General features: G+C 54.8%; 1 protein-coding gene across 1 annotated transcript; it reads left to right on the forward strand.

The window, feature by feature from the left end:
- Window positions 1-12,046: 12,046 nt before the first annotated feature.
- Window positions 12,047-14,478, forward strand: CMQ_1733 (apses transcription factor; the record flags this gene model as incomplete). The annotated part of the gene is made up of 3 exons (XM_014318812.1): window positions 12,047-12,758; window positions 12,815-12,947; window positions 13,011-14,478. The coding sequence occupies 3 exons, from the start codon at window positions 12,047-12,049 to the stop codon at window positions 14,476-14,478; spliced, it is 2,313 nt and encodes a 770-aa protein (XP_014174287.1).
- Between the last annotated feature and the right edge of the window lie 684 nt (window positions 14,479-15,162).

Raw genomic sequence — 15,162 nt, forward strand, 5'->3', positions numbered from 1 at the left:
AACGGCCGTCCGGCTGGTCATTGCCCCTCCTGTGCTTTTTTTCTTGCCTTTCAAGTAGCATTTTTTTTCTTTCTCTCGGCAGAGCTCATATCTCTTGGCCGCCCATGCTCCTCCTCCTCCGGCTAGGATGATCTCGGGCCAGAGTTCAACGGACTGCGCAATGACCTTCCCTAATAGGCGGGAGAGAGGGGGAGGGGGTGTGCGCGGATTGGAAGACAACCGGAGCTACATAATAGTAGTACAGAGGACGACGGTCTTGGTCACTCCCTGCTGACCGACCTTCCGTACCCACCAGCGGCCTTGCTCGTCTTGCTCCCAATTGTGGTCGGCCAAAGCCGGGGACCCGTCCAATCAAGCAGGAGACGATGGCGAGGCGGCAAACGCCAGCAGACAACAGACAACAGACAGCAGACAGTAGGAAATGGAGACTCGAGGCCAACGCACAACCACGAGTATCTCATCCCACACACCACGCGGACCCTTGAATCCGCTCTCGGTTGTCTTTGCTGACTATGCACACGTTGCCGGGGGGTGGATCGTCTTGTTGGTCAGTGTCGACGAGTAATGCTTCATGCGCCGTCTCGACCGGGAGAGGGGCGTACGATGTATGGCGGACTCGTACGCATGCTCGGCCAAGAGAGGGAAAATTAAAAAAAAAAAAAAACGAGAAAAAAGAAAACAAGCAGCGATGCCACAGGGGTCTGACGTGGTGTCCCCAAGCCCGAAGCAGGAAGGATCACCGGATCTGGGGTCTGGCTTTCCAAGCGAGCGAGGGAGGGCAGGTCTACGAGCACTTCGCGGCTGGTGGTGCTGATAGCGCCTTCCGCCGCACACAAATCGTCCCTGTGGCTGCTTTCCTAGCCTGCATTTCGTCTAGTGCGGTGATTCCGTCTGCTAGCACCGATGTATCCGTACTCCGTATCTTACTATGTACAGGCGCTCGTACGAGCATCAGCGCTCTGACCAGAAACGGAGAAGGCGCTCTGGGAAGGAGGGGGTTGCTTTAAATAGAGTGGGCTTCGCAGACCCGGGTCGAAGAAGCGGTGTGCACGCTGCTAGGCCGTAAACAGCCTGGGTTGAGATCACGCTAACTGACGTCTTTTTTTTTTCTTCTTTCTTTTTTTTTCTCTCTCTTTTTGTCTTTATTCCCGCAGAGCCCAAAGGCCAGAGGAAGAACAGACAGACGTGCAACGTGTTCCGGTGGGACGACTTCGACGGCGACGTGATAAGCGGTGGTCCTGGCCCTTGCGGCCCCGCTTCTTCTGTTGCCTCTTTCTTCCGAGAAAGGCTCGTATCGTAGGCTCCGAGGCTGCACAACGTCGCTCCGTGCTGTCCTTTCCCTATGCGCTCACAGCGGCGACGTGGTGCTCCCGTACATGCTATGCATCTGACCGGACAAGCTCTTGGACATGCACGATTGTGCGGCAGAACACAAGGCTTAACGGCCGTCGGCACAGCCACTGAAGAATGTGGATGGCATGCGGGCTATTTTCTTTCTTTCAGCACCCTTGAGATGTCGTGCAGGAAGACCAGCAAGAATCACTATCCGTACGAGTAGGATTGGCGATGCCGTCTCTCTCTGATCGAGCGAGTGGGTCGGCGAGTCAATTAATCGAGGCATCCCGACCTCGTTGTCCCAGAGGTAGAGAGAGATACTTGTTGATGGACACCCACTCTGTCCGGCAACGACCTTTTCTTGCGAGGCAGGCCCTACCTCTGTGAGCATGTAAGATAAGATACGAGTACTCGTATCGCATTGCTCGGATGTACGACGTAGTCTGTACGGAGGACGGAGTACAGAGGTGGCGATTTGCTCGGGCTGGATCTCACCGTATCGCACTGCTGCAGATCACGAGCCAGATATGCAAACGGAGTTCTTACTCGTGCGCAGCGTGCCACGAAACGGTCCGCTGTGCAGTCCGGTCTCTAGGCCCCCCTGCTTCTGGCTGACCCCCTGTTCCAGCCATCTCTTCACAAGGATTCGACTTGTGCCGGCCAATCAAGAGACGGCAGCCGCCGGAAAGACCAATGATTTGCATAATCCGTCTCGATACATAGTAGACAGGGTCTGAGGGAAGGCCGAGAAGGGCCTTGTAACGAGGCAGGCCGTCCTGGTATCTTACGAGCGAGAATCCTGGAGTCCTTCCTGGCCGCAATGTGCTGATGTCTGCCCTTGCTCTGCCCAAGTCTGCCGTTGACCAGACTGGCCATTGGCTGCAGCATCCGGGACAAGACGCCCCGAAACCGGGTCCGGATTTGAGGCGACATCGAGGGAGGGAGATTGGAGGGGGCAAAGCTGGTCAGCTCGTGTCTCGCCAACAGAAAGAAAGAAAAAACAAGGCAAAAATACAATGAATTAAAAAAGAATATAAAGGAATAACGAATAAAATAAGATTATATCTATGGTTGGCCGACACAGAAATCAAAAGGGTGGTACTATGTAGCGCCAAACTATCCATTGCAAATTGCTGTGCTGTGGGTTTCGAGACGTGGTGATTTATGATTGGGCTCCCGGCTATTGATGTGGCCATGGACATATGGCCATTGGATTGACACGCTTTATTGATGATTTTGTTTTACCATGTACGGAGCAAGATACTACATAGTATGTAGCTTACTCGTATCTTGGCCCTGGCCGGAGGACAGACCGCGCTACAGCGCTGATCGCTGCTCTGTAGTCGAAGTGTGCCGAGGCTTAGTATATAGTACATACTATGAGTATGAAAGATACATAGTAGTATACGAGTCGCATGGCATCTCCTTCTTGTGTCCTTCTGGTGTCCTTCTGGCATCCTTCTGGCACCTTCTTTGTCGTGGCTGGCGATCTATCCTGTTGGGGCCCAACGCTTGGCCTTCTGCTGGTCGCTCTGCCAGAGCCAGTGATCAGCTTCAGCCATCACCACGAGTGAGACCTTTTTGTTTCCTTTTTTTCTTTGGGCCCCCTCTCCCTTGTCTTTTCGCTTTTTCGCCATCCCCACAGGGAGACCACGCGGTTCGTCCTCTGTGGCGGGCCACGGTCAAGGATGGGCTCGAACAGGCATGGCGTGCGTGTGCGCGCGAGAAAGCACGAGACGGAGGACGAAAGAAGCTCGCGCTATCGTATGCAAAAGGTGCGTAGCCGCTCTGCATTCGCGCCCGTGTGGAGTCGCCTGTGGTGGTATCTCTGGTCAGTTGATACGATGCGAGGGCGGAGTAGCAAGTACTCCGTAAGATACTACTATGTACTACTATGTATGTACGACGAGGACCGGCTTGCGTTTCGTCTAAAGTGGGTTATACATAGCCCCAGCTCGCATGCGAACATCTTGTGTGTTTGCGTGATAGCGTGCGTTTGCCAGTCGTTCTTTATTCCATTTGGCCCTCCATTTTTATACTGTACGAGCGGAAGGTCCTACTATGTACAAGCAGAGAAGACAGCCCGTTTGCCGTTTGGGGAGCCTGATTTCGGTGGGGACCATGCGACGCGAAAGAAGAAAAAGGCGGTGACGCGCTGGAGCCGTGTCTGCTGTGTGCTGTGCGCTGGCTGTTGGTGCTCTTGTCCACTAATTCCGGGGCGCTTGATAGCGGGCCTGTCAGCAGCCGGGGCCGTGACCTGCTAGCGCTCTCCTTACGTGATAAACCACCAAACTCACGAACGGTCTGCTCCGTACTCCGTACTCCGTACACGGGGCATCGCACCAGGCCAGACACATATCCCGGCGCGCTGGGAGGAGCGAGCCATATGACGATCCTGTTAAAGGCATGTACGATGTACGAGTGTGCAGTGATCCGGGGCCTTGCTCGCGCTTCACGGCGGGCTCTCTCATCTCCAGGGCCGATCGCCAGCGGGTCTCTCTGATTTGCATCTTCAGCCGACCGTCGAGGCGGTGGGATCCTGAGACAGGCGCAGGGCTGGCGCCAGCAATCATGATTTAGCATTCAGCAGAGCACTCGCTGTCTGCTACTCCGTACATAGTATACATCGAATCTTATTATCACCCTTCACCGTCCTGTCCGGTGAAACTGGGACCCGCCGTTCCGCTGGCGAAGCGGATGCTGAGCTCCCGTGGCAATGTGCTGCGAGACAGGAAAAAGAAAGCGGAAAAGACAGAAGAAAAAAGAAAAGAAGAAGGGAGGAGGGAAAGCCACTAAAGGGGCGAGGGCGAATGGAGGTGTTTGCTTGCTAACCTGCTGTCAAGTGATTCAAGGCGCGGATCCAGGCCTCTCTGTGCCAGCCAGTCTTCGTCTGCCACGGCGCACTCGGAGAGATATTACGGAGCACGGTACAGACGTGAGCTAAGAGAACGGCCGAATGCCCGAAGCGGCAGAGACAAATCTTGGGTCTCTTACATAGTAGCATTTCTCCTCCGTGAGGCCACGGTCATGCTGTCAGGCTACCCTGCTGGGAAACTGAGCAGGCAGTCGGTCTGAGCTGTCTGTTGGCTGACCGGTGGGCAGCCTAGGGAGGCAAGAGGAGAAAGGAAGTGTACGGAGTACGAGTACAGAGTACGAAGTACGGAGTATCCAGTGAGTAGAAGAGGGGGGAGGGGTGTTCTCTTCTGTCCAATGACAGCTGCAAATCAAAGGGCGTCCAGAACCTCTCTCATAAGGCTAAGCTGCATTGCAGGTCTGGCGAATGGCTGTTGGCGGTTTCGTTTTGCCTCCTAGACAGCCTCTGCTCTAGCTTTGCTACGACGAGGAGCCTGACAGGGCATTTTACATGCATGCATTTGCCGACATGACTGATTACTATGTAAGATACGATACGTAGGGGGGGACTCAGCTCTTCCGAGCTCTCCATTGCGTCCAGATCTCGCATTGGCTGCTTGAAGACACATCTTCTGGTCTCACCCCTTTGCTTCCCAGCCTCCCTTTGCCTCTAGTTCAATACGTTGCGAGGAATATGTACGATCCAGGGTGGTTTCGTCTGTGGCTGTCACTTCAGCTTTGAACCCGAAGAACCGAAGGACCAACTTTAGCATTTTTTAGGACGGTTTCAGAGATACCGCCTTTCTGACTCCTCTCCGACTGCGACGTTGATCATTTCGCAGCGCTGACAGGCGCGAGAGGGAGGTCCGGTCTGGAGTTCAAAAAGGCTTTCCGTCCTTTCTTGTTTTCGCCTTGGCCGCCACGAGTACGAGTACTCTCTGGCTGATACGTGGTCGTTGGCAGTACTTTGCAACTGCCGAGCGGCGAGCAATAAACGTCGTATGTCATTGGAAGCCATTTCCGCGGCCTGTTTGATTTTTTTCTGCTTGATCCATAGTATGATTTACGACGCTATGCCCAGACAAGCAAGTGCGAGTATGAAGGAGCGCGCTGTCCACCTCGAGACACGTAAGATACGTTGAAGCACATGGCAGGCAGAGGAAACACGGGATGACCTGCTGTAAGGAACGGGCGAGCAAAATAGACAAACATGTCATGGCTGCTTTGTACAGCGGCAATGGACGCAGCCCGGGCGCAGCTTTTGCGAAACCCTGCACGGATCTCACACCGAGTGCGATAGCTTACTACTCTGTATATACAAACACATGCACAGGCGCTCGCACTCCACCATGTGCGCAAGAACAAGAAAATAGACAACGTGGTGGTTCCCGGGATATTTGTCCCCGTGGGATGGACAGGACGATCAAAGGAGGCAAGCACCGATTGCTAGCCATGCAAGGAGGGCCGATCGTCGTGTTGCCGCTATCGCGTTCTATTTCAGCATTTCAGCAAAGCCGCATTTCCTCCTGTCCTCCACTCCGTCCTTTCTTTCTTTTCCGTCAATTCTTCCGTTCCCGCCCCTTTCCCTTTTCTTTTTCCCCTGCCTTTTGTTTGTTTTTCGTCTGGCATGTGCCGCTCAGCCATGACCCTTTCAATCTGGCTCAGTTGTCATCTTTTTCGTAGATCTCGCAAGTCCTTTGCGATTCCGGGCTTACAAGTACCCGTACATGGCCCTTACAAGTGTGCACGCCCCTCCGCTCTCTCCCGGACTTGGTGCCTGCAGCACGCAAGCTGCAGGTTATACTATGTATCTTACGTCGTATGGGAACGAAGTGGGCTCATGCTCTAGGGGGGGTATGGCTTGGGTGGTGGTGGGGTATGGGCGAAAAGACTGCGAAAGAAGAGCTCCCCTGCACGAGCATGGCAAAATGAAATGCGCAGAGGTATCTTGGATCTAGGTAGTGGGAGAACACTCGCCCACTCGTCCATGGCTGTCGACGACACCGCTGGCGACCACCATGCCGTGCTATGCCTGCTGCTCCTGCAGATGCTGTCCTACGTCGCATTGCCTTTTCTCCTCTGCTTTTCTTTCTGCTCGAACTGCATACGAGCGTACCGCTGCTTTCGGATGTCGTGCACGCATCGCACCAATGCTATACTCGTACAAGCTGTACATGCAGAGCATGTACATACATGCGCAAGCAGCACACCGTAGACACGTCCAGCTGGGCGGTCAGCTGTTCGCCAGCTCCGCATCCTAGACAGCCGTCCCCTGCTGCCACTTCAATGCCTTTCCCTCCATTCCTCCCATTATCTTGCATTGCAGGAAAGATGCCCCTGTGATCGGCAATTCCAAAATGCGCCAGCAACACACCGGAGTGAAACAAACGGGGCTCCCAAGGGCTGTCTGGCCAGAACCGGATGCTCAGGCAGCTGAGAGAGCAGAAGGGGACATCTGCTCCTGGCTCGGACCCGGGGTGGGGGAGTGAGTGAGGGATTACGGCGAATGCGTGCAATCTGGACAGGCTGTTTATTTCTTTGGGCTTTGTTTCTTTGTTCCTCTTCTTTTTCTGCTTATTCGGGTTATTTTCGTTATTTTCCCGTATTCCGCTCCCAATTCTCTTCCATATTTGCATTCACAACTCCACGAGGGGCTATCTTTTTTTCTTGCGGGTTTTTCGCGTGTGTATTATTTAGATGGTGGCAGTGGAACTGACCCATATCTATGCTGGGGCTCTTGATAGCGTGTGCAAGGCGGGTAGTTCGGCGCTCCGTGCGCTGCCACGATGTCCCCTCTGCATCCGCGGCTAGAGGAAGCCCACGGCTTGTCCTGCGTATCTTGTTCCGTACGTACGAAGACACGCGAGTACGAGAGCAAAGCCGGTGGGCCAAAGGGGCCTGTGCTTCCAGGCATCGGCTCACATGTGATCGTTTCTCCACCTTCTCTACGCTACGGAGTATTGCTAGCTCTCTAGAATTTGCGATACGGATTCGTGTCAAAGTCAGCATGCGCGAGAGCTGTACATAATAATTAGTATTTTAAGAGATTATAAGATGCTGCAACGAGCGCGCCTTGCATCTCACCCCGTTTGCCCCCCGGTCGGCGGTTATGCAAATGCAACGGCAAAGCCAAGGTGCAGCCGAACCACGAGCCGCTGGCATCCTTCAACCTCACAGACACGCTACTGTGCTGCACAGGTGGGTACGTGTACGAGAGTACATGCGTACGTCGTACATAGTAGGGGCTAATAGTAGGACGACCAGAAGGGCCAGCCAGAGAAAGCCGGCCCAATCGCACGAGAGCACGCCTCACGGTGTCTCCGGCCGTTCTTTTTCAGCAATATGCATATGGAAAGAGAGCCAGCCGGTCGCTCAGCCAGGTCCTTTCAGCATAAGTGCTTGGACAGGGCAGGAACAGTGCATATGCGCCTTCTATGGTACCCATCCTGGAGCTCTGCTGCTGCTCCGGGGAAGCTGCATTGTCGGGTTGGCCCCAGAAGAGGGCGACGTGCTCCATAGGACCGATGCTGGCCTGCGATACATGGTAGATTCGTCCTGGGCACTCGGTCTCGGAGCAGGAAGCGTGAGAAAGAGGTCCCTGCACGGGTCGCCAAACCCGGTCGCTCTCTCAGGAAGATATGGTCCGTCTCTATTGGCAGGAAGCCGGAAGGACGAGCCCACCTGACCAGCCACGCCCACAAAAACGTGGATATTCATGGCAAATCAGGTTCTCAGCATGGAGGGCTAGATCTTGCGCTGCTGGCTCGGCTGCATTTTTGCTGCCTCCCTGTGCTAGCATGCTGGCACACGCGTGTTGAGGGACGTACTGCAGACGGGAGACCGAGCAACATGTATGGAAGCCCGAATCGAAGAGCCGAAGAAACAGAGAGGCACCGGTGCCGGTAGGACAGACGCACAGAAGCACGGGTGCGTAACAGGAAGAGACATGGGTCTGGTGAGAGGGCAAGAATGCAGGCGAAGAAGGAATGTGTGAAAAAAAGAGGGAAAAAGGGGAAACCGACGCGATCAAGAGCTGCCGTCTGTTTGCTGCGGTGTATCGATGGGGTGTGTGTACGTGTATGCGATGGGGCCAAACTAACGAGGCTGGGGAGAGGATTCGTATGTACATACGGAGTACAGAGTACGGAGTAGTAAGATGTTTTTTCCCGACACAAGAGCGGCAGAGAACGAAACAAGGGGGGCGGCTGAGCAGGAGGACAGACGAAGAGGAAGGGAAGCCCTTTCGCGCCCCCCCTACGGATTTACGTCTCCCTCGTGGTCGATCAGGAGCCAATTCGATGGTTAGGACCGATATTGAGGGGTGATGCGTTGTTTACTTGCTTTCTTTTTTCTGCACTGAACGAGGTCGGAGTGTCACAGCAAATCTCGCCTGCTCCGATCCGATAACGGGTTGGCACGCAATGGCGTTTATTACGGGGCCCAACTGTGTTGCTCGTGGTATCTTACGACGACTGCGAGCATTCCTCCAGGGGCGTTTTCGTCGTCTCTAGTATGTATCTTGCTCGTAGGATCGGCCGCGCGAGCGAGAAACAGAAACAGCCAGCTGAGCCCTAATTGCCTAAATGCCTAAATGCTTAATTGCCTAAATTTCTCCAACTAACAACGGCCGGCCTGTCCGCCATGCTGCCAACCCATTTTATGTATGTATGCAACAGGGACGTCCGGAAGGAACATCCGCGCGCGCGTCCATTCTGCCTCTTGCTCCGTACAGAATATCATCAGTTTTTCTTCTTTGATGTTGGCCTCTTCCATCATTTCCCTTGTTTCTCCCTTTGCATTGGTGTGACCGTGGTCCAACCAGTGGGCCCGAGCTGGCTGGCACCGAAAAGCAAACCTTTCTCTGGCCCGGAACAAGGTACTATGTAAGCAGCATGTACAGAGAAGCTTCCCGTATGCACGGTATTTGCGTCTTGCCATTTGCCAATTGCCAATTGCCCGTTGCCTGTTGCCCGTTGCCAATTGCTATCTGGTCATCACGTTACGTACCGCACATACTTGCTCGCACCTTCCCGCAGCGTGCCTGATCTAGCAACGGCCAACAAGCTCTTTCCTCGAAAACTCCAACTTATGCGAGATATTCCATACACAGTAGCCAGCCGTCTTCCGTCCTTTTGCCGCCCGCTCGTTATTGTGGTGCATAGGCTATACCATTACACGTAAGATACGGAGTACTCGTACGGAGTAGTCCAGCCACCGCTTCTCCACCAGCCCGACAAGTGGTCCATCCCCATTTTTTTCGATCAGCACCGGCCACCATTACATACATGGTAGAAAGTTGTGCGCGCAAACAGCTGCTTGGCCTCTGGACGGCAGGGAGCAATTATGGCGCCTTCCCTCGTGAGCTGCACGTTGCTGCGTACTTCTCGAACGATACTTCGGCGTGCCGAGCGCAGCTTCCGTCCACCCCTCGCTGCACTCGCTCTATCCCCCGCCCGGTCCCTTTCCCCTTCTCTTTCCCTTCCTTCCTTTCTCGCCGTCGCCGTCCTCATCGTGGCCTCCACTTTCCCCCGTAGCTAGGATCACCCCCTCTTTTGTTTCTTGGTGCAACCTTGCCGTGTGCACGCCGCCCTCCACCACAATCCTACATAGTACTGAGCCGGCCGCCCACAGAACAGAAACTGCCCTCTTGGCCTTTTTTGCCTCTTGCCCTCCTGGCTCTCGATCCACCGTCTTCTGCCATGCGCCTTTCTGCCACCGCTCTGTCTTTAACAAACCGGCCCAGACAAGCCAAACAGGCGAAACAAAGCCTCTTCCGATCCTCCTAACTGGTTATACCGCCCTCTGTTACTCTACCCTCCCTCCATCTCCCACACCCTCCCCCCCTGCAAGGACCAGGTCTACGAGGTAGTAACCCTGCCCCCCATATCCATACAGACCCTGGCCAGCCAGCCCACCTCTCCCCCCTCTTCTTTCTTCCACCGCCGTTGGACACTCAACTATCATCCACCCCAACCTGCCTTTCCGCTCCCCTGTCACACGTCTACGGAGAGGAGGAGAAAAAGACACGAAAAGATGCCCCCTCCCCCAAACCGAAAGCTCCACCGACCAGACGCCAAAACTATCCCTACATAGTAAAGCTGCTGGGCTGTTGTTAAGATACCTCCACTGGCTAACTAACTTGGCAATGGGGGACTCCTACGACGTACCTTGGCGGATTTGCTACATAGTATGTAAGATTCATCTGCGCGCGATACAGCACTATTTCCTCAGCAAAGCCGAAACGGAGACAGAAACAACGGCACTGGAAAAGCAAACAAAAAAGATTGAAAAAAAGAAAAAAAAAAGACAGGGTGCCACCTGGAATAAATTAAATGCACAATAAAAAGAGAGCACAATACAGAATCTCAGAGGCAGAGAAACTCGTGCGACCTTGTGCTTGCTTCTCTTGGGATATTCCTCGCTCCTTCTCGCCCGTGTCTGCCTCAATCTTCCTTCTCTCCCCTCTCTCTCTTCTCTTTCTCTTTCTCTTTCTCGCTGCCCTCTGCTCCATATCTGCACAGGTTGTTTCTCTCCCGCCCCAATCCCCCCCGCCCATCTACGAACAGACACGCCACCTGCAGCAACTGTACACTATACGGAGTACTCCTACACAACGACACCCTTGCTCCATCTTTAGTTGTACTAGCAGACCGGGGGGTTGGTCTCTTGTCTGTTCGCCGCTCTGATCGACCTACCTTACTCCCGTACTTTCACTTAACTTTCTTTTACCTGCCTCCCTCTTCTACTCGCCGCCTTCTGCTCTACCAAAGCCAAAGCCTTCTTTTCCCTTTCCCCTTCTTCCAACCACCCGTCTGTCTACACACTCCCTTCTTTCCCCCTCCCTTTCTCCTTCTTACCTTTAACTTCTTCTGCTTGCTCCCCCTTCCCCTACCTCCCCTCCCCCACTCCGTCGAGACGTCCGCCGACCTCTTCGTTTTTCCTATAGCCTCTCTCTCTCGATCCTGGTACGTTTTGTGTGCACATACCACCCCACCACTCGCTCGTCCAAGTTTCCTTCCTCCATTGTGTTGTGACTCCTAGTCTGGCGACCTTTCTGTGTCTTACTCTTGTCACCACCTTCACTCACTGAACATCCCCAACCCCATTGCCGCCCCTGGCTTTCATGGTGGCCGTGTCGTTGACTTCGATTTCAGCAGACGAGCTTAGAGCTTAGAGACATTGGTCTTGGTGCTTCTGCCCCGTTCCCCCTCCCCTCCGAGAAAGACGAGACTCCCAGAGCATTGAAAGAAAAAGGTCCGAAGTGCCAATCCCAGACCAGAACACTGAACGAAAACGACGCAGCGGTGCCCTCTGCATATTTTGGCTTGTCAGCTTTTCAATGTTCAGATTTTTCTTGGGTTTTGTTATCTGCAAACTTTGCTTGCATATTTTCACGCCTTGCATATAACGAAGCAACGAAGACGACGACTACGACGATTCCAAGCACTTTCAGAAGCTGCACGCAATCAACGTCCCTCTCCCCTTGGAAAACAAAAAATAAACACTTTGCCTCCGGATCTACACCCCAAGTACCCTGGTCCTCTGGTCTTCCTGGTCGATTTTTTTTTGTCAAAAGCCACCAATTTGTCTCTTTTTGTCCACTCCAGACAGCCGACGGCGTAATTGCAACTTCGTGCCTCTCCTTGGGTTTTCACTCTCCCAATTTGGATCTCGTCAACCGTCTTTTTCAGACCTTCTCTCTCTGTACTCCACCAGTTTCGCCCAGCGGCTACGACTCCTCCAGGACCAGGAGCACTCCGTAACCCTGGATCTCCCGTCGATATCCCAAGTCCAGACCCTTACCCCCCCAAACATACCACCAGACTTAATCCACGCTGTTGGACAGCGACCGTCGTACATGAACGAGCGACTGCCTTCCCTGCCTTTGCCAACACCCGCCCTGCAGGCATATTCGTCGGGCACGGCCTCACCGCGGGTTAGTTCTATAGCATCGTCTACGAGCTCCAACGCGGACTCGCAGTCATCCTATACCTCGGTTGCCTCGTCCCTCGGGCCCAAGACGCCGCCCTCCCTCCTTTCGGTCTCCGGGATTAGCACCGGTCACCTCGGCTCGAACGCCATACACACACCTCTAGTTCAGCCAAACATTGCTGGGTACGAACAATATCAAGCAATGAATCAAGGAGCAGCAGAGATGTACTACCAGCAGTCGCACATGCCGAGTGGCCCGGCGCCTCCGCCTCCGCCTGTCAGCTCTGGTGCGCTCGGTCAGTACAACCCGCACCAGCAGCCACCGATGATGCAGTCGGGTCATGCTCAGTATGGTAGTCCGTCTCCGTACGGCCAGTACGGCTATACCAATGGCCTGACCTCCCCCCCGACCGGTGCCCCGAACGTGTCCAACGGCCTAGGCCCGAATCCCCATGTTCTGCCACTCCCGGGTGTTGCTGCGCAACAGGGTATGCAGGCCAACTACTCGGGCTTTGATACAAGCGGCCAGTTCGCCCCTCCAGGCATGAAGCCCCGTGTTACTGCGACCTTGTGGGAAGACGAAGGCAGTCTCTGTTTCCAGGTGGAAGCCCGAGGAATCTGCGTGGCTCGCCGTGAAGGTAAGCTCCAGCGATTTTCCCGTTTCCTGTTGCTTTTGCTGACCCGACACAAACAGACAACCACATGATCAATGGAACGAAATTGCTGAACGTAGCTGGCATGACCCGTGGCCGTCGTGATGGCATTCTCAAGAGCGAGAAGGTGCGTCATGTGGTCAAGATCGGTCCCATGCATCTGAAGGGCGTATGGTATGTGGCCTCCTGTCTTTCCGTGTACCCGTTTTTGTGAAGACGTCTGGCTCACTCGACCAGGATCCCGTTTGACCGTGCACTGGATTTCGCCAACAAGGAGAAGATCACCGAACTGCTCTTCCCCCTGTTTGTCCACAACATTGCTGCTCTTCTGTACCACCCGACCAACCAGAGCCGGACGAACCAGGTAATGGCTGCGGCTGAGCGCCGGAAGCAGGAACAGAGCCAGCAGATGCGCAATGGCCAACCACAACCATCCGGCCTGCCGTCTCTGCAGCACCACCAGACCATGGCACTTCCCGGCCCGCAGCCGACTCTTCCGTCCCACAACATTGCCACGCCTGGCCGCCCGCAGCTCGACCGGGCGCACACGTTCCCCACGCCGCCGACCAGCGCATCGGGCGTGATGGGTGGGAGCATGAACTCGTCCGAACCGTTTCAGTGGGCGCAGCAGGGCGTGAACGGAGCACAAGGTACAAATCCAATGTCAGTCGATACGAGCCTAAGCAACGCACGCTCAATGCCTGCCACTCCAGCTACGACGCCTCCCGGACCACCGCTGCAGACCATGCAACCGTACCCGCCGTCGACCCAGTCATACGACAACTCGCGCTCTCTCTACAACACGCAGGCAAACGCACCACCTCCGCACCAGCAGCAGCATCAGCACCAGCACCAGCAGCACACCCCTCAGCAGCATCCCCAGCATCCCCAGCACCCGCAGACCTATGCGCTTGCTCCCCAGAGCAGCAGCCCGCAAGACCGCACGCTTTACAGTCACAGTGCTGCTGCTGCCGCTGCCGCTGCTGCCGGCGGCTATGTCAAGAGCGAGATTCCACCGCCGACGAACCGCTCCTCGGTGGGTGGGCCGTCTGGAAATGAGCCGGTTGACCAGAAGTCGTCCAACGGCATGCTCCAGCACCACGCCGAACAGGCCTCGCAGTCGGTCGGCCACGCCGTCGCTGAGGACGAGCACGAGCACGAGGCCGAATACACGCATAACAGCACGGCGTATGACACCGGCCGCGCGCAGTACAATTACGGACCACCTCAGGTAGCTCCGCTGCCCAGCGACCACCACCCCCATATGTCGCCTGAGCTGACGGCTTCTGCCAACCACCAGACCAACTCCGGACGCTCGACGCCCCGCAGCGCTGCTGCTTCCCAGGCTTACTATGCCCAGCCCGGGTACAACACGCCGCCCCGTGTCGGCTCGACCGCTGCGGCTACACAAGCTTCGAGCAGCCTGTACAATGTGGTCACGAACGACCGGACCAGCTCCAATGGCGGCGCGTCCAATGATGGGTATGCCCCTTCGGCCGACATGGGCAGTTCTCTGCAGAATGGCTATGGCAACCCTATCATGAACGGCGCCTCGACCGGGATGAAACGGGGACGCGATGACGAGGATGACAGGGTCATGGACCTCAAGCGCCGGAAGACGCTTCTCGACTCTTCGATGCCGGCAGTGTATGATGCCACTATGAACCGAGCAGCGCCCATTGCGACTCAACAACGTCACAGATAAGGGTAGACAATCGGCAACCGGCAACGTCCTTGGGCGACTCTTCACGACACGAAACGTTGGATGACTCCCATTATATTTCTACGATCTCCCGACAACATCTGATGATCGATGCTTATGAAACCATACCGAATGGCCATGGCCGTTCTGATCTACGCAGCGAGAATTTCTTTTTCCTTCTGTTATATTTTTCTTTTTCTATGCTCTCTTCTCGGCACACCTGGGTTGCATCTGGGCACCACGGATGTCGAAGATCATGAGTCAGCAAATGACTCGAAGTGATAATGACCAAAACCCCGAAGACACGTCGAAATACTGTTGCCGCCTATTTTTCACGATCTCATTTTCAATGTTTACTTTCTTTGGTTGACATGGGACCCTCACCATAAGCCAGCGCCCCTCTGCGGGGATGACAAAACGACGTTCTTTCCCAACGAACTTGCACAATTTTATGTTCTCCTTCGCTTCGGGCTCTGTTGTCACTGTGCTGCATTCGAGCAGAATACGCTTTAGCATCTTGCAGCGATGGTCTTCTCGCGCATGCACTGACGACATGGCCTAGTTCTCCTCCCCTCGATATGCCTGAACATGGTGTAAATGCCTGATGACTTGACGCCCCCCATCGCATGGAAGGACTTAATTCTTACAGACCTCGCGCTTCTTTTTATCTTTTATGCTCCCTTTTGG

The sequence above is a fragment of the Grosmannia clavigera genome (assembly GCF_000143105.1).
Source record: "Grosmannia clavigera kw1407 unplaced genomic scaffold GCSC_140, whole genome shotgun sequence".
In the NCBI taxonomy this organism is placed as follows: Eukaryota; Fungi; Ascomycota; class Sordariomycetes; order Ophiostomatales; family Ophiostomataceae; genus Leptographium; species Leptographium clavigerum.